The sequence below is a fragment of the Centruroides sculpturatus genome, unplaced genomic scaffold, assembly GCF_000671375.1.
Source record: "Centruroides sculpturatus isolate CEXI.00-Female unplaced genomic scaffold, Cexi_2.0 scaffold430, whole genome shotgun sequence".
Classification (NCBI taxonomy): domain Eukaryota; kingdom Metazoa; phylum Arthropoda; class Arachnida; order Scorpiones; family Buthidae; genus Centruroides; species Centruroides sculpturatus.
In genome coordinates, this window is record NW_019384725.1 from 1 (window position 1) to 20,697 (window position 20,697).

At 27.4% G+C, this 20,697-nt stretch overlaps 1 protein-coding gene across 1 annotated transcript; it reads left to right on the forward strand.

The window, feature by feature from the left end:
* Positions 1-61: 61 nt before the first annotated feature.
* Positions 62-20,356, forward strand: LOC111628102 (putative uncharacterized protein DDB_G0282133). Its single transcript, XM_023371824.1, has 10 exons — positions 62-130; positions 4,215-4,292; positions 4,372-4,494; positions 4,556-4,631; positions 6,987-11,210; positions 12,510-12,568; positions 12,644-12,707; positions 16,434-16,528; positions 19,103-19,142; positions 19,223-20,356. Exons 1-10 carry the CDS (start codon positions 119-121, stop codon positions 19,315-19,317), a joined length of 4,866 nt encoding a protein of 1,621 aa, XP_023227592.1. The 5' UTR covers positions 62-118; the 3' UTR covers positions 19,318-20,356.
* Positions 20,357-20,697: the final 341 nt, after the last annotated feature.

Sequence of the window (20,697 nt, forward strand, 5' to 3'; positions counted from 1 at the left end):
TATATTCTATATTTTACATCTTTTTTGTTTCTTATTAATTAATACATTATATTTAACTATTAGTGCTGGCTGCGGTCGAACAGGAACAATTTGTTCAATAGATTATGTTTGGAGACTAATGAAAATGGGAGTAAGTAATATTTTTAACAAAATAATTTTGATTTTTAATAAACTTTTATTTAATTTTTAACATAATTTAACATAAAATTGTGAATTGTTAATAATATGACAGAAAAAGTTATTTTATGGTAATTACAAAAGTATCATTAAATAATATTATATGATTGATATTATTTGAAGAAATAGAAGTTTTTGCAAAAATCATAAACAGAAGTAAAATTGATTTCAAAAAACCTTAGTTGATGGAAAATTAATTGGTTTTTCTTTTTTTCTTTCTATTCTGAGGCAATAAAATAATGATCATCAACTTTTCTGACCTCACAGACCACTAAACTTACAATTTTTAATTCCATGGACCACTATCATAAATTTTTTAAAATGATATAAATGTCTATAGAATAATGATCACAAAAGTTACATTTTAGTTCACTTTATTAATATGAAATTCACTTGTTTAATTACAACAAATTAGTGTAAAATTTGTTGCTGCTTGTTTTAAATAAATTTATGGATCTTTTGCTCTTTTCCATAAAGGACAACAGTTGCACTCACAACATTACTTATTGATTTATTGACATTATTATTTATTGATAAGTCATTTTGTATTGGGTTTTGACTCAAATAAAAAACCTCAATGAGTGAGAATAAGCAACCAAGCATTTTGCATTTCTTTCATAATACTTTGCATAACCTTGAGTTAATCAATGTCCAAATTTCTCCACAGATTATCAAAATTTTCTCATAGACCAACAGTTGGCAACCTCTGTAATAAAAGAGCCTATTGAGATGTTCACTAGAAGTTTGGCTGATACCCTAATGGACCAGCAAATAAGAAATGGGGCCTGATAAATCCAAACAAAATTAACTATCAGAAATTTCTGGGACTCTTGAGCTGGTTTAAATATGAACCCAGGTTGCTCAGAATAGCAGACAGATACTTTTGGAACCTCAACTATTCAGCTTACTTCATGACTTCCTGTTAATAATTATAATTATTTGGAAAGCTTTGAACTAAATTCCAAGGCTTTCCAAACTTTTATGAATATTTTTCTTTAAGAACTTTTATGAAAAATAATATTTTAACAATATTTCATGCCCTGTATCATTTAAGTTTTATCAATAAAATTTACTTTTATTAAATATGACAACATAAAGAATTAAATAAAAAGTAGATGATGGTATATAACATAGATTGATAACCTGTGACAAGTGGAACAATTTTTAATGGCATGTAACAGGTTACAAGCCCACAGCATAGGAAGATCAAAAACTGAACATGAAATAATATCTAAATGTGTTACATTTATAACTTGCTGACAGTTCAAATTAGACTCCATTCATTTTAATTAATTTTTTTGTATATTCTCTATACTGCTCAACTTTTCCAAACTTTACATTATTGTGTTTAGATTCATTATAAATTTGTTCAATACATGATTCACAGATAATGATTCAAGCTTTATGAGATTTATACATTCTTGGCGTGGACATGTAAAGCAAAACAGAATAGTAATTCATAAGAGTACTTTCTAAGACCAATTCATTATTTTTTCATACCTGTTTACTATCCATAAAAATTATTAACTAAAAGATTGTAATAGGAATATGAATATTATTTCAAATCAGAAGACTTACAAAATCAGTCGAGTCATTAACTAATAGAAAAAGACATTAAGTTCTACTTTGAATAGTAATTTTGATTAAATATGAAGTTTATTGGTGATAAAATAAACATCCCAATTAAATTCAGTTTCTTGCCTTACTTGAAGCAATATCTATTGTTTCTTTGGTAACTGTAATGATGATTCAAGCTTTGAGATCAGCAAGATTTATATGCAAGGGTGAAATAAACACTGGACCGTTAATGAAATCCTAGAAGAAAAAATCAAGATGTGTTAAATCTAGGAACTAAGTTGGCCATGCTATCAGTTCTGCTTGATGAATACCAATCTGAGAAATGTTTGAGGAAATTCTGAATATTTATGAGTAATGGAGTGATGCACTGTCTTGCTGAAAGTGTGTGTCATTTGGTGTCATAGTTGTTTAACTGTGGAATGAGAAAATTTTCTAACATTTTCAGATACATAGTATAGTCAATAGTTTTCTCATGGAAAAAGAAGGGGCTAAACACTTTTTGTCACAAGCAGAAAACACATTTATTTTTTAACTGCAAAGAACATATTCCTCAAATGATTGTGGATTTTCAAAGCCCCAAATCCTATGTGTTCACTTTATCATTGAGTTGAAAGGTTAAATCATCACTGAAAATAATGTTATCCAGGAATGTCTTGTCTTTCTCAATCTGATGCCACATTTCTGTACAGAATTTCTAACAAGTAATTTCTATCAGGAATTTTTCTAGGAACATTTCTGTAGACAGTTTATGCACTAAAATTTAAACTTTTGTGAAATGTTTTGACCTATTGGGAAATGGCAGATTAAGTTCTATTGTAAACTGGAATTGGTGCCTGTGTGAACTGGATGTTTGAGCATGCACAATGCTAAAAGATCACGTCTCTCACTCATACAAATGATGTCTCTCATAAATTATATTACTGTTTTGTTTATTTTTTTCTTTTGGCTAAAGTAAAATTACTTTTTTGGCACTATAAACCATTGCAGTGTACTGTACATAGTATATTTATTTTAAAAAATCACTAATTTTTCAGAAAATTTTTTAAAACAGCAGTAATACATAGTCTTGGAACAAATTACAAATTTAACATTTGAAATGGAACCAAATTTCGAGCACTTGATGATCATGAAGGATTAGTTGATCCAATTATTTACAAACATGGGGATCAGTGTATTTTTTTAAATTAAAGCATGATTTTACTGCAGATCTCCAAGAAATCATGTATGATGAAAAATTGCATCATATATAACATCATAAGCATGAGAACACTTTTAATTGGCTGACAAAGTCTACTGAAAATTTTGACAGTTTTATCATATAAAAAGTCTGATTGTTATTTTGAATGCTGAAGGTTTATCCTCTCATGAAATAGCACAAATATTGCATTGTCATCAATCAATAATTGTGCTATTGTGCAAAGGAGAGATGGACATGACAAAATTGAAATAAAAGCTGGATCAGGAGTTAAATGTGTGAGTATACTGTGCCAGGATAAGATGCTGAGATGTTTTAGTCTTCAAGAACATGTAGAGTTGTAAAAGCAAGTGAACTGAGCAACATTGTTTGTCAACATGGATTTGAAAGCCTAACTTCCACATAAGTTGTTGTTACTGATGAGTAAAATGTGCAGACATTTTTACTTATCAGTAATGGCTTATTTGGACTAAATTTCAACACTCCAATCTGCATGCTCTATGATATTCTGTTATGTTTTTAGATGAATTTAAATTTAACCTGCATGAATCTGACAAAAAACTCTCTTCTAAGTGTAGAAAAAATGATTCTTGATTGCTTGATGCAAACATTAGTGGAATACATAGTCACTAAATGTGTTGGCAGACTACACTTTTATAAATGGTTGTGTGAATGCAGATGTGCTATTTTACTTTCATAACTGTGAATGGAAAGTTCTTGCAACAGTGCTCATTAACAGTATTGGTGAAATATGATGAGAAATAACATTTATGAAAGTTCAGTGGAGCAATATATCTAATAAATTGCATTTTTTGGTATAGTTGTCTTCATTTCTTCTTGTACTACATAAGTTTTCATAAGTTATTATGGTAAAATATTATAATTAAATTTTTTAATTATAATTATTAAATTTAGCAAGAGATGGCACCTAATGCCTACCTCTAGTGCCAAATTACTTAACACTTAATTAACAGTAGTAGTAATAATAATAATAGCCTAATATAATCTAACAATCATTTGGCTTTAATACTTAACTATTGGGTTTAAGATGGTTATATGCATACTTTTGAATACTTTTTGGTGTGTAATGCAAGTGATATGATTTCCATGGCCCCTAACTACTGTATATTTGAAATTATTAAATTTTTAACCATTTTTGAATTTTTATTTTATTTTAAAATATAATTATTAAGTAAAATTTAACCATATTCAAATGAATATCTTTTTGAATACTTTTGAAATGATTTTTTTTATTTACATACAGAAGCTGACTGAATTCTTTAATTTATATGAAATTATATCAAAAATGCGAAAACAAAGGATTGCAATGGTTCAAACAAAGGTATGAATTTATTAGCAATATTCTTAAATTTTGATATATTTTTTGATTCCATTAATAACTTTTCTTTCTTTCTTTGAAGGAACAATATATTTTAGTACATAGAGCAGTAGCTGCACTATTTGAACACCAACTTGAGTTAATTGATAATCATATTTATGAAAATTTAGATGAAAATGGCCATCCATTGCTAAAAGACACAGAGGTATATTTTGAAATAAGTAAATTAATAATAATCTCAAGGTTTTAATTGAAAATTCTTTCAGATTTTAAATTCACATGAAGCAATGAATGAAGAAAATGAAAATTCTTTTGAAATGAAAAAGCAAGATTATACTATGGGTAATTTATCATTTATATAGTGATTATCTATTATTTTTTTAATATTAAAATTGTAGAAAAATTATTTTTTAGTTGTTATCTTCATTTTAAAAATTTTCTGTTGAAAAATTTTTAAGGCTTTAATTCATATTCAATTGATTATAATTTGTATGTGTATCTTGTCTACTTGGACCTTGTTCATTAATAAAACTTATTATACTGTTTATACTGTGTAGTTTCTGATTAGCAGATAGAGGAGATCTTGGTTAAAAGTCAAAACATCTTTGTTTTTGCCTGAAAATAGGTAAAAATAAAGATATTTTGTTTTGACTTTAATTTTGTTCTATTAATAAACAAGATTTAAGTAGACAGGATACACACACAGATTTATAAGAGTAAGGACATAGAGATAAAATGAATTGATTATAATTTACTTTAAAATGTTCAAACTTCTTTTCCTCTGAAGTTTTAAACTTTCCAAACCCTTTATTTTCACTCTTAACTTATTTTCATTGTGCTATCCTCATCTTAACATGTAGTTTATAAACTATTACAATATTTTTTTAACTCAATATTTTTGATAAACTTTATGGTTATTAATAATTTTTATAAAAATGCCTTAAGGTGATATATATGTATTGTACCATCAATAGGTTTTGACAAACAATCCAATGCATTCTTACAAATTAATAGGTGGCATCAGTTAAAATAGTCAAAAATAGATCTACATATTTAATTTAAATCCAAAATTTATTTAGGAGAGGTTTTGGAATTTTTAAAAATGCAAAGAATTCTATTTGTTAAAATGTAAACATAATATTTATTAACAAAATTTCTTTTCAGCCATTATTCATTTTAACATTAAGATTATTGTTTAAATTATTTTTACTTTTTAAAATGTAAATATTTTCTTTAAGCTTTGGAATATGTATCCACTTCATAATCCAAGATTTTAATGTTAACATTATTTTTGTCAGTATTACAATCATATGTCATAATGATTGTGAAAGATAAAAATTCTATTTTGCTTTAAGTTTGAATTAGTTCTTTTACTTTTTCAATCATTATTTTGTTTCTCTGATATTAGATTATTGCATATACAGTACAAAGAATACAATAGAATTATTATAACATATACATCAACCCAATTTAATTACTAATGTCAAATGAATTGCTGAATTATTCATTGTGCTATAACAAAGCTAATTTACTGATTAAATATAACTGGCAATGCATCTTCACAGTAAGTAGGAGTTGCAATATAAGTCCTGCTCATGATCAATTTTTTCTTCCAGAATATTGTAAATTTAAATCAAATCTATTTTGAATTATTAAATTTATCATTAGATGGCAGCCTAACTGTCTACTTATAGGCAAATTTCTTTATCATTGAATATTAAATTAGCTTTATTACATCATTCTATTTTCAGATTTTTGGATTATTACACAGACAAGAAATACAATAAATTTATTAATACAGTGATACCTCGGTTTTCATTGATAATTCATCCAAAAACAGTCAGCAAAATTTGAAACTGATGAAAATCAAAGCAATTATTTCCATATAAATTAATGTAAAACCAATTAATTCATTCTAGACACTCCAAAATACATACCAAAAACACATTTTATAGAGAATAAATACAGTGTTTAATACTAAAAACAATAAGAAATTAATATAAAATGAATACAAAAGTGGCTGATTTAAGCAATCTTTGTCACTCTTGTATTTTTCAATGATTTTCTTCTTCAACTTCGAATGTATTCCAGGCCTTCTTCTTCGAAGGACTGCTGGCTCTGGAAACTTTCTTTGGTCCTATGATGAAGCAAAAAGGAAAGGGAAGCAATGGAATTGCTTGGCTAGAGGTGTGGGATAATAATGCTCACACAAGAAGAAACAACACCACACTGAACAGGAAAATACATGAGTTGCCCTTTTCGCAAAATTAGCAGTCGTGGGCACGCTGATGAAATCCGAGACAAATTTTTTGCAAAAAAAAAAAAAAATAGACAAAAACAGAAACCAAAATCAACAAAAACCAAGGTATTACTGTACCAAACAAACTGCTGACTATTCATCATGTTCATAATAATTGTGTATCAATTGTATATAAATAACAAAACATGCTTTTTAAGTAGAAAAAATTTTTTAAAAATCAAAATATTAAAGTGACATTCATAGTATTATATAGAATATATAATAAGTAGACATGTTTAATAAAGTTATCATTATTTTTAAATTGTTTTTTAATAGTAATCTTCAGATGAACAAATATTAGTAACTGAATAAAATTAGATTTAAATAGCATTTTCAGATTATTAAATAATTGTTCCTTAAATGTTTTGAATATTAATAATAATTTATTTTATTTATAGATTTTAAGAAAGAAACCATAGAAAGTTCTTTGAGTGAAGAATCTGATACAACAATTACAAATGATGACTTAGAAAATACAAATTATGAAAGTTTTGATGTTGGAAATGAAACAGCAAACAATATAAATTATAGCATAAATGATTATAATTGTGATCAGAATGTAAATTTTACAATTTCATTGCCTCTTAATCCAAGTAAAACCTTTACAGATAATTTATCAGTTTCAACTACTATAACATACAATGATGATAAAATTTTAGTAGATTCAAAGCAAAATGAAAATAAAAATACATCAAGTAATATTAATGAATGTGGTTCCCATACAAATGAAACAGAATTAGACAGTAATAGAAACAATTTTACAAATACAGAAACTGAAATCAATCCATCTTTCTGTATTCCATGCGAAAAGGAAGATAAATCTTCTGAAAACAACTGCAATAATTTGACATATAAAACTAATGACATTGAAGAAATATTTCTTCAAATACTTAATGATGACAACAGACAAGCAACTGAAAAATTAGATGATAAGGCTAAATCAAATAAAGATGTATCATCAAAAACAGTTCAGACAATAGAAAACACAAATGATGGCAATAATGAAATGACTGAAGAATATTTTAATGAAATGTCAGATCAAAATCCTGTAAATATATTTGAAAAAGATACTGTATTGCATAATTTAACAAGTGAATTGGCATTAGCTAGTAGACAGCGCTATATTTGTTTAGTTACAGAATGTGAGCAATCTTTTTCTGAAATTGAAAGATTGCTGGAAGAAAAGAATTCTGAAAATTCAGAAAATTTAATTTCAAACAATAATAGTAAAGAAATTTTAAGATTTGATCAGATTTTCCAGAATAACAATCATGTATTGGAAGAGATTGAAACAAAAAATATGATACATCCTTCATTTAATGACAGAAGTGACAAATTTATTCAAGAGAAACTAGAAACTGTTAACAATAATGATTTAGATTCATTAAATCCTAAGAATAGTGATTTAATAAATGAAATTAAAACTGTTGAACAAACTATAGATTATAAGATAAATTATTTGAAAGAAAGAATTGATTATGAAAAAGGAGGCATAGAAGAAGCATTAATGAAAAAACAAAAAGATAGTGAAGAAGCAATAGAATTTATTGATACTTGTAGTCAAGAAATATTAGGTAATGAATGTGAATCATTACAAAATCAACAAAATGTTAATCATTGTATTGAAAATAAATTAAATGAAAACAATGCTGAGAATTATGAAAATACAAATAAGTATGAAAATAATGAAAAGTTTTCAAAATCTCTACACTATACAATAGAATTATCTAATTCAGGAATCAATAAGAAATCTGAAGAATTTAAAAAGATTCTTGCTGGAAGACGCATTGGCAAAATATTTGAACCTGAGCATGATCATTTAAATTTTAAACAAGAAAGATGTTCAAGTATTTGTATAAGTAATTTTCAGTGTGTTGATGAAAAACAAGATGTTGAAACTAGTTTAAAAGGTAAAGAAAATTGCAATAATACTAACAATACTTTCCTTGAATCTAAAAATTGTGAATATGATGATTTCGCTAATCAATCTTCTGAAAATGAAAAATCTGCCGTAGCTCAGAAACCTAGTATTGCAAAATTAAAAGCACTTTTTGAAAAACCTATAATAATTGATGAAAATACTCGTAAGTCTAAACAAAAACAAAGTCATCCACTCTCTAGAAGTCATAGTCATCACATCCATTCAAATAAATCTGATATTTTATATTCTAATGAGAAAACAGTTTTAAAACCAACATTGTTTAACAAAGTTTCAAAAATATTTCATGCTCCTTCATACGAAGAACATAAAAAAATACACAATAGTAAATTAAATGCTTATAAATATAATGAAGGCACAGAAACTACTGCTTTACCAATGGAAGTTCGTGAGCAATTCTCAAATGCTAATGAAAGTAAATCTCAATGGTATGATGATTCAAAAAAGCCATATTCAGATGTAAATCTTTCTTTGAATTCTGAGGATCATTTACAGTTAGACAAAAACTCAATGACTGAGATAAATAGAAGAAATTCAGAAAATGCTGAAGTTGGATGTTTGGATATTTCTTCTCTGATGTCTTCCATTATTTCAGGTGAACAAAATATCAATCAAACACAGTGGTATGAACAGAATTCACTTTTATATAAAGATGCTAACAAAAAAGATAATTTCACACAAAATATTTCAAAAGAAAAATGTACTATTAAAGAATATAATAATAATGAACAAAGTTCTTTGATATCTGATTGTTCAAAGGGAAAAGAATCAAATAAATTATATCAAACAAGTGCTGTTAATCTACCAGAAGCAAATAAAAACAAGCTTCAAAATATATCTTTTAATTCCTGTCAAGAAGCTAATCATAATGAAAAACAAATGTCCACTGATAAATTGGAAGCTACAACTAAATGGTATTTCAAAAAAGAAAGTGATAATGACATTGAAAATAGTAATATGAATGATGTAAATAGTGATTCAGAGTTACAGTCTTGTCAAAATATAGTAAGAGCTCAGCAGGAAAATATCGGTAATCTATCTCAAAATATGACTGAATCAAATCTTGATTCTTTTCTTAATCAACAACCACCCCTTCCACCAAAAAAGAAAAATGACAAACCAAAAAATAGTACTAGTTGGTATTTAAATGAAAACTCTCAGCATTTAAATATGAAAAGTAGTACAGGAAATGTAGATCATAAAGAGCATGTGGCAGCATATGCAAATGTAATTAAAATGAAAAATGGATCTCTTATAGAAACTAAAGATTTGAAAAAATCAATATTGTACAATCTAAATGAAGAAAAAACTGATTTATATATGAATGTAAATCCAACAACGAAAAAAAATATTGAACAAATTGAAAATTCCTTACAGCAACATCCAAGAGGTGCAATAATTGACCTCACATCTCGGCAGTCTTTTGCAAATGAACAACAAATGGCAAATAATACTGAACAAAATGTTAAAGAGGAGAAAGGAGTTCTTTCCTCAGATTTTAAAGGAAAATTAAAGGAATATAAAAAAGTAAATCCTCCAAAAAAACTTAAAGGTTATGAAACAATATGGCCTCAAAAGAGTAATGATAGTCAATTTGACAATAGTAATTTAGATAAGAAGTTTGCATCTAATAAAGATATATTAAAACAACAGAAGAATTTTGAATTATTTCAAGAAAAGTCTGCAGAATGTAAAGAAAAACCTCAGCCAAAACCTAGATCATTAACATCAGATAAACAAATAACTAAATCAAAATCATCTTCAAATATCTTCCCAAAACAGTTTAATGTGAAAAATTCAGTATCCGATTTTACTAGATTTAAAGAAACATCTGTGAATAAAGTTGTTTGTGAACTGAATAGTATTTTGAATGTATTGACAAATCGTCCATTTAAATCTTCAAAACCTGAAACCTCTGTTACAGAAAAGTCTACTTGTTTATCATCAGAAACTTCTCAGAAGATTCAGCCATCTGCTCCACCTCGTAGAAAATTGAAACAAGACATTACAGACTGTCATTTGTATAATTCTGAAGTAAATTGTCCAGATAAATCAAATTATATCAATAGAAAAATTAATGATATTCATAATGTTGAATCAAATGTAAACCAATTATCTAAATCCACAACATTACCAAATATTAATCATTTAAGTTCGAGAACAGCAAATGAAAGTGTGAAAGAAAATAATGATAAGATTTCAGATTTTGAATCTTCTAAATTTACTCAAGATTCTAAAAAACTTTATTCAGTTTATGAAAATATTGATTGTAATCAATTTAATATTCCACAAGTAGAAAAACAAGAATCAGCAGATAATTTTAAAAGTAAATTATATAAATTAAAACACTCGACATCAGATGCAAGTGTGTTTGCAGTTTTAAGGAACACAAAATATCGCAAAAATAAATTATCTACAGATATGTCAATCAAATTAGAAAAGAAATTAAATGATGATGAAAACCAAACAAGAAATTTAAATGAAAAACACAAAATAATTGAAAATAAGTCTAATAATTTAAGTGAAAGTTCAAAACAGTCGTATCAAATAATTAAGAAACCCGAAAGACGTTCCATGGATGATATGGATATGTTTCCAGTTGCACCACCAAGATCAAAACGCCATGGTCCAACTTTAAAAAGTGTTTCAGAAATGGAAAAATTTACCAAAAGTTTAGATGAAGGTAAGCATATATTTGTTGTTTTAAAATAGAATTTAAATATACACTCATTGACAAAAAGTTACACACCAAGGACTGAATCAAATGAAACTTTATTAGAGCAAACTTGATGATGGTAATAAGTGATTACAATATCATAGTAAATGGACAGTTTCATCTGAAACAATGATACAGTTTAAAACCTTTATACAATTTTTAAAGCTTTTACTAACTTGAAATTCTACATTGGCAAAATATTTTTAAATTATGTAGACAAACACCAATTTTAAAAGTTTAGATAAAGTGTTTTAAACTTTACTTGTATTTAAAAAATTTAGGCAAAAATTGAAAAATAATATGTGAAGTAACATATACATATCAATTAAATATACATTGTTTTCATGTAATACAAAAAAGAGAATTCCAAAGATGATTAATGTTACTCCAGATGAAAATTTGAATCAAAGTTTTCATAGTAGAAATATGGCATTCTTCTACTCAGTCTTCCAGACAATTATTTATATATTTATTCCCAACTGCATTCTTGTAATCAAATATTTTGATTTTCATTAGTATGTTTATTTTTTATTATGGTAAAATTCAAACAAGGAAATTTACTCTCAATTTACAATTATAAACATATTTTTGAAATTTAAACATAATTCAATTTAACAATTGAAAGAAGAAAAAATTTGATGTTACTTTCAATGAAAGCTGATGGTGGTTTAGCAAAAGCTGATATTTATCCTAAAAAAAATAACAAAATTTTAAGTTCATGTTACCCAGTGATAATACAGTATAATTAAATCTTCAATGTTGCAGATTTGTTTCTTATGTAAGTTTCTTCATACTAATCATATATGATAACAACAATATTTGAAATTGATACAAAAAATAATATAAACAAATATTTTTAAGATGAAATCTTGGAATAATAATAAAATTCTTAAATACATCATGTAAGCTTTAAAATATTCATGAATGGTTTGAGTCATGCCATAATGTTCTATAATTTTAGGATTTAAATGTTTAACCTGAAGATGATTACAAAAAATAACAGAAAATGTTATAGTTTAATCTACAGAACATTAAAATTTTTGAACTTATATTTTGATTTTGCACCTAGTTTGATTTATGTTAATTTTCTCTCTTCATTAATTTTTATTCAATCTTATAGTACTTAGATAATTTTCATTGTAAGAAATAATTGCTATTATATTATATTATATATAATTATATTTAACATTTAGCATAATAAATGTAATTAACTATTTAAATTATACAGTTATAATTTTTTAATTAATATTAAAAAATTAATTTTAGTTGGATTAAAGCCTGTGATATCTACGGATGCTCTGAAATCTTTAAATTTTCCCTCTCAGGTATATTGAAAATTTTTTAAATACTAAATTCTTTAAGTTTTAAAAAAATCTCCTAATAAAAACTTTTACTTTCAGCAAAGACTTCAAAGTAACTATGCAAATAATGATACATCTAACTATACTCAATCAGTTTCTACAAGTAAGAAATTTTATTATAATAGATATTTTTAGTAAATAAAACATTTTTCTTTGAAAATGTTTTATAAAAATATTTGTAAACAACAACTTTACAACTTTACAAATATTTTATAAAAATATTTGTAAAGTTTATAAATATTTTTCAGATTTAACATTTATAAGATAACGATTTTAGTTACAGATTGTATTTTGTAATTCTCAGTTACATTTATAGTATTTATTGAAACTTTAGTTAAAGCATTTTATTTATACTTAAAAAGAAATTGTTGAAAATTTATTTATTTTATTTAAATTTCTTATGACTAATTACACTATCATGATCAATAATTGTGTGATTCATTTTATAATTAAATTGGCTATAATCTGGCTTTTTGTCTAGAAATGATCTAGCCAAAGCCCAAGATTCCCTACTGGTTCTGAATAAAGACTTACTAAGTGCCAGAAACTCACAAGCATCACTGATTCTGGAGCTTGGGAAATGATCCTCAAATAAACAGAATAGTTTTCCAAGCTGAAGCTGAGGACTTCTCAGAAGAATCAATAAATCCTGTTTAGAGTGAGATTTTTTGACGTATGTACATTTTAGATTTCTTTCGTAAGATTGTGATAAATTAACGACCCTTTCATTGACATGTGTTAGCAGATTAGGGTTATTAGGCAAGCAAGACGTAGAACATACGCTTTTTTATGTAAGCTTATAAAAATGGAAAATGATCTGTACGAACAAGACCCTAATCTGCTAACACATGTCAATGAAAGGGTCGTTAATTTATCACAATCTTACGAAAGAAATCTAAAACGTACATACGTCAAAAAGATCAAATGGATATTCCGTTGCCAAAATATTAGAGTGAGATTCCTTAGCTAAAAATCTTCATGCATCTAGAACTACTAGAAACATTAGAAATGCTTGAGCAGAATTTCCTCTATGGTCTTGCCCTTCTGGGAAGTTTATTATAAAGATCTCACCCAGTCTTCAGTACTGGGTGAGGTTTTTACAATAAACCTCCCATTCACCAGTTTTCTTAGTTTGGTTGAATAACTTCTGAGTAGAGGACCTCAAAAGGCTCAACTTCTTGTTCTATCAAGGAACAAAATAATAAACGATCTTTTCTTGACTAGGACAGCTAATAATGTAGGACTTGAGAATGTGCTGCTGCACAAAGTCAACAACCAACTCAATATCTGACACAGCACTAAGTCAACAAGTAAAGCAATCTAGTCTAGAAGACATGTATTGTTTAAACAGTGTTAATTAATCCTCCTTGGATCTGAAAAAGCACCCTTTTTATGCTAGAAGTAAATGTAATGATGAAATTAATGTATGTTTAATCAAGCAAAGAAGGTTTATCATCTGCACACTTGTCCATAACTGCTACTTAAATCAAAGGAAACTAGAGTGAGGTCTAGAAAAATTACTAGAACAGAAGTATCCACCAAAAAATCCAGAAGAAAATCTCCTTTGGATTTATTTTCTTTATGTTCCAGATACTGTTATGTACATTTGAATCATATCCAATTATGAGAGGAAGATGACGAATGACAGAAAACTATTACAGATTTAGCCTTACCAGGTGGAACTGCTGGATTGATAGATAAAGACTAAAATTTTCTTAACACCATCTTTGTCAACCAATATTTGTACAGTAACTAAATATTTTGTTGAGATCAGAGTTGGAAAATACTTGAATCCATTTACTAACAAAAATGCAAGTTCTCAGATCTGGCCAAATGAGTAATAGTAAAGAATAGCATCTAAATTAAACAAGACTCTTAAACATCCATGACCCCTGTATCAATGTTCTCTTCACTACATGGTGACTCAACATTGCAAAAGTTGTCCCACAATGTTGGAGATTAATTTTATAGTTCTTATATTGCATATTCTTGGAGGGAGCTACATAGATTACAATGAAGCAATAATTGGCCAGTTGTTAGAATCAGAAGTTGCTGATGGAGAATCTGAGTGTCCACCAAGGATCTTAAAAGAAACCCTGATGAATTCCAAAAAAGGTCTGAGACTCAAATCTTCAAGCAACTTAATTAAGGAATATTTGGCCATTATAGTCAGTCACAAAACTAGGCAATAATCATAAGGGCCAAAAAGTCTATCCAGAAATTTACAGTAGTTAGTTGCTAGACCTGAGTTTCCAGTATTTTAAGAATCTGAGGAGGATTTTATGTTTCTTGCCTGGGGTCATCATCAATACTTTCACCATCTTGGGCAGAGAGTAAACCCTGACAACAGTTAAAGGAACTTCCCACAAGCAAAGACCATTCCATATGCCAAGTAACACTTCTCAAAGAGAAGCAAGCCAATCTCAATGATGCTAAGAAAAAGTTACAAGAAACAAAGCTAAGAAACTAAATCTGAAAATCCAGACTTTCAGATTTGTTGATCTTATCTAAGAGAAAATCCTGAATCTGATTTGACAAATCAGGAGAGATACAAATGTTCAGGTAGCCCATAGTTATGCATCATCAACATTCTTTGGTTCTATAGACACTTTTGGATGCTTTGGTTTTAGGTCCACTGGAGAAAGACAGTATACTCAGGATTGAAGCCCAAACACTTAGATATTCCTCCAACCATAGACTGCCATTCTCAGAAATGATAGGGAAGAAGAGGTGGCAGAGGTATCCAAAGACATCTCATTTACTGTCCTCTGTTGTCTTCTCCACTTTGCATTTCTTGATTGGAGTCCACCAGACTTCAAGGAACAGGTTGAGACCCATTCTGGTCAAATATATATTGCCATAAGAAATAGAGATGGCAATGGTGACGGGCCTCCAAAGACACCATACCCACCACTTCGGCTTAGCAGTTTTGGAAGAAGGACCAGAATCAATGGAGATCTTGAAAATAGATATGACAAGGTTATCCTCTTCAGCATCCTGCTGATTCTACCAACACTCCTGAAAGAGTGGAAGATAGAATATCAATTAAATCCTCCGAACCCATTGAGGAACTCCCAACAGACTTCTCACATGTAATATGAAAATCAGTCAGCAGTATCCATGTACAGGTATAAAAATAGAGGAAATGTAAAGTCAGTATCTGCAAAGCCTACAATACAGATGCAAGACTAATTATAATGGGCTGTTGCTTGGTGCCCCAAGGGAATTGTTTTTAGCACCCATTATTCCACTCAGGTACAGTACAAGTCTTTCAAATTGGCATTGGCAAGTGTCCTTTTAGTTGGACCCAGTCATAGCTCTAAAGTTAGAGAAATATCCCACTGAAATATTACAGCACAGATTACCAAGTCTCCCCATCACAACTAGGTGGAGACATTAAGGGGTATAGAATGTAGTATTCTGTTAATTTTTCATATTATTTTGGACTTTTATTCTTAAATTTCTTTTGATTATTTGTAAAATATTTGAATTCGTCATATATCATTAATGTTATTGTATTATTCTATTCTCATTTAAATGCACATTTCAATTTTAAAGTCATAAATTAAATTATTGAGTTCAAATAAAAATATATTCTGTTAATGGCTAATTTTTTAGATTTTTTGCAAGTAATATCTAATCTTAAATCTGAAAAATTTGGAATAATTTCTATAACACATACTGTATAATCAATCACATTGTAATAAACATGTGTGTAGCTTTTATAATTCATTTTTTCTTTATGTTTTACTATAAATAAAACATTTAAAATATAAATAAATGCAGTTCTTTAATAGTTTTATACAGTAAGCAAACATTTTTTTTCCAGAAATTGGTTGTTCCACAAATACCTTTGCTGATACACCTATTTTAAAGAATCCTGTTATACGAACAAAGTCATTAAAAATAACTCCCTTAAAAAAGGTAATTAAATATACTTATATTACATTATAAATAAATTTTTTATATTGTTAGTCTTTGAATATTATTAATAACTAGCTGCAAGGACCCGCTTCGTTGGGTTTTTATTTGTATGTAATATAGTTTTTTTTTATATATAAAAGACTGTTTTCCTAAGTAATCTAGAATCTAGCTGCAAGGACCCGCAAAAACGCAAAAAACCGCCTGTAAATCTTGCATGCCACTTTATATTAACACTTCCTTTGTTACTCAATTACTCAACACTTCCATTGTTAACACTTCCACTATCTATATTCCATTGTTAACATTTTCACTATCTAAAATGTTAACACTATCTAAAATTTTGTCAATTTTAGATAATTTTCCTGAGTCACCCAGCAAACACTTAATGATTTGTACCAAAACATCAGTAATTTTTTTTATCATCCAGTATGACTTCATGACTTCAGCCTGTAACCAGGAGTGATTTTAACATTTAAAGTATGTTAACTATAATACTTTTAACCAGAAAATTGAAAAAAATTGATGATGATGATGAATCATTGATAAAAATCTGGAAAAAATGTTAGCATAAAAAAAAATACTCTTGAAAAAATTGAAATAGTATAGAGAGAGGTTATAAGTTAATAACTAATGTAAGAGCTATTTGACAAAAAGTTATTCCTGAATGTACAAGTGAACACTGATAATCAGTGTTCACTTATACATTCAGTTATGGGTTTGTGCTAGGGTTTGGCAAAATTTAGTATTTTGAGTCTTGACAAGTTCAAAACAAAGTCAAGTCTAAATTTCTATGTTTAAATACTATATATACTATTTCCTGTTTATTGAACTTTGTTATCTGTGATATATTCAAACAAAAAATATCTGTGTTTATAAGGAAGTCCAAATAAAATATTTCTGTCTGGTTTAGTTACTCTTTATTTAGGCATATATATTGAGACTTCAAATATTTAGTAAATATAATTAATTAATTAATTAAAATTCTTATCCTGTTTTACAAACATCTCTTTAATTGAAACTACCAAATTATGCAATAAAACTTTTCCAAAACATTTCAAATGTGTCTAAAATGAACCTCTGTTATATGAAACAAGATATCTTAAACAAAAATCATTTGGTTTGGTTGGATAGAATACATCAATACAACACATGAGTGATCTGTAAATGGGAGATGAATTCCAAGAGGACTTCTTACGAGAAACTGACCCCTATTTAGGTGTTAGACATATGAAGAAAACCTGGAAAACTCCGTATGGCCAGCTCATTGGTCAGGCACAAACCTACAACCACTACCAGTGTTCAGTGGTTCTATCGACATAAACAGAAGCAACCCAACTAAATATTTAAAAAGTTTACTATAAATATGTATAATATTTCACTTATAGATTTTTTTATATTTTTTACCCTGTTGCACTAAGAACACCATATTTTCATACCCATCAAGGGTTTAGGTCCACAATGAGGCAGCTGGATAGTGAGGGATGGGACCCAACTTAACTAGGGTGACCTGCCTATATAAAAATTTCTGGGGAATTGTTTGTCCTGGACTTGATTCCAAGTCTCAGATCAGTAAGCCAATGCCTTAAGTGTCTTGGCCATTTGGCCATTTAGCTTCTGACTTTGAGACCACCTTGAATAATTTCCAAACTTTTGATTTCTATCTGCTTTTTCTTTTAAATGTTTATAAAATAAATAAATGAACATGCATACTCATATTTTGCAAACAGTATTGCCAACAGATTTGTGAAAAATCATTTGGTTATTTTCTGAATCGGCATGCAATTTTTTTTTGTGATTTGGACTACTTTCAACTTTCTTCACTTTTTTCTACTTTCAACTTTCAAGTCTCAAATTGACTTAAAAATTCTGTTGTGCAAGCTTAAAGTCAATATTATATATATTATAACAAAACTAAGCTAGTTGCATTTTAGACTAAGCCTACAATTTATATTTTATTTTTAGAAATTAGTAAAGCTAAAATACAGCTAGGAGGTTATGTTTATAAATTACATTTTGTTTCCTTACATCTTTTCTAATAATTCCTTGTTGATTGATAACCAATGATTTATATTTAATGCTACTAAAAGTATGATCTTTAGACTTGGGCTTGTCAAGTTTTAGATAAAGTATCAAGTCTGAGTAACAATGAAAAGACTCAATGAGTCCAAGAAACAGAATTGAAAAATCCTAGTTTGTGCCTCACCAATGAGCTGGCCATGTGGAATTTTTCAGGTTTTTCTTTACATGTTTAACACCTATGTAGGGGCCAATTTTCCATAAGTCTTCCTGGAAGGCAATCCTTCCCTCAGCAGATCACCCATGTGTTATGTTGCTTTATGTCATCAGTCTATGAGGATTCAAATTTGTAAAAATTATTTAGTTAAAGAACCAAGCTCACTTAGGTCTAACTTCTTTTGTTGTATTAGAAAGTAGTAATAATAAGTATAAAATAAAAATTTTTATTTAAAATAATACACCTTTAAATATCATATTTTTAATAAATGTAATATGATAAAATTTTATTTCTAGTATAAGAAATATATATTGATATGCATTATTATTTATAAATTGCAGATGTCACATACTTCAGCAGAAGCAAAGCTTTCCAATAAAGGTAAAACTTTTTATAACTTAATTGATGTCATATTTTTTATTAATTACATTATTGTAATAAATAAATGTTTTTATTAATAGATGTTAGGACTTCCCAGAATGATTATGAAGCATCTACTACTAGCCAATATGCAAAATTATCTCAGGGTTCCATTTGTAAAAATCAAGAGAGTTAGTTTTATATATTTATTCTCTTGAAGAGAATTTTATGTACTGTATTTTTGAGACTATATTATTTGAGTTTTAAGTTACTGTTTCTTTATTCATGTCACTAAAATAAAATTGTACATATTTTATAAATTGTGTATTAAAATTTTAAAAGTCATTCTGTACTTAGCATTTAGGATATAAGTATCAGCTAACATATTTTAAAATTTATTTATTTTTTCGTGCATGTGTGAACATTATAATATTTTTGTCATTGTGATAAATATACAAGCATACTGAGAATTTATTTTATATGTTTTTTTTTATTTTTTAACATAGTTGCTATGTAACAAAAGTTATACATTATCATTGTATGAGGTAACTTGATCATTTGCTTTTTTTGTTTTTTTTCTTTCTGAGTGTGATGTGCATTATAAACATTTTTTGCATTCCCTTTAGTGTTCCTATATAAAAATGAACAAATTAGTGAGAGGAAAAAGTATTAACAGCTTTTCTAGTTGAAAATCTTTGAATTTTATTACCAAATAAAATAAAACATATTTTTATACATGATATATATTATTATAATAAAAGATATATTGTTTGGCATTCATAAAAATTTGTTACTTAAAAATATATTTGTCAATCAGTTGACAAATTGTTCAAATACTAAAAAGACTTATCTTGTTGATAATTTTCATGAAGGACAATGCATTTTGCATTAAAAAGAAATGTATATGGAAAAACTTTGTATATTTTAAAAACTTGGCTTTTTCCAAGAATTTTAACAAATATATTCTAATTGAAGTATACTTTGATTGTTTATAGTTTGTCAAGATTTATTGTTAGCTTTTAACATGTTAAAGCTGTTTAAAATTTAAAGTATATCTTGTATAACTTTTACAGTTTTTAAATGAATGAGCTCTGTACTAAAGTACTGGTACATTCAAGTTTGTTGTAATATTTTCAAGAAAATCTTGTAAAATAAAGAAAATATTGAAAAGATGGAATATGTATATTTTTTCTGATTATAAAATATAGCTTTAAAAAAACAAAGTACTAATAAAAATTTGGCAGTCAAGAAGTGTTAGAATGTATAGAATTTAATTTGGCTTGGATATTAAAAATATCATGTAATTGTAATTAAATTTCCCTATTCAATGCTGTCTAAAGAGATTATCCAGTTTGATATTGCATTAATATGCAATATCAAACTGCAACTCCAGTTTCAATGGAGGACTCTATCTGAAAAGCAAAAAATTCAAAATCTTAAGATTTTGATTTATTTCACCCCAATTGATGCAAAATGGACAGAAAATATATTTTTAACACATTCAAATGTGTTTCATGCAATTTTCAGGGGTCAAGGAAGCAATAAAGACATAGAATTTAAGAAAATCATTTGTCTC

What these genes read in the sequence shown, in the direction of transcription:
- LOC111628102 (XM_023371824.1), top strand. An exon ending in CTTTAAATTTTCCCTCTCAG is followed by an intron (nt 12,569 to 12,643) that starts GTATATTGAAAA and finishes TTTTACTTTCAG; the next exon opens with CAAAGACTTCAAAGTAACTA. An exon ending in AGCAAAGCTTTCCAATAAAG is followed by an intron (nt 19,143 to 19,222) that starts GTAAAACTTTTT and finishes TTTTATTAATAG; the next exon opens with ATGTTAGGACTTCCCAGAAT.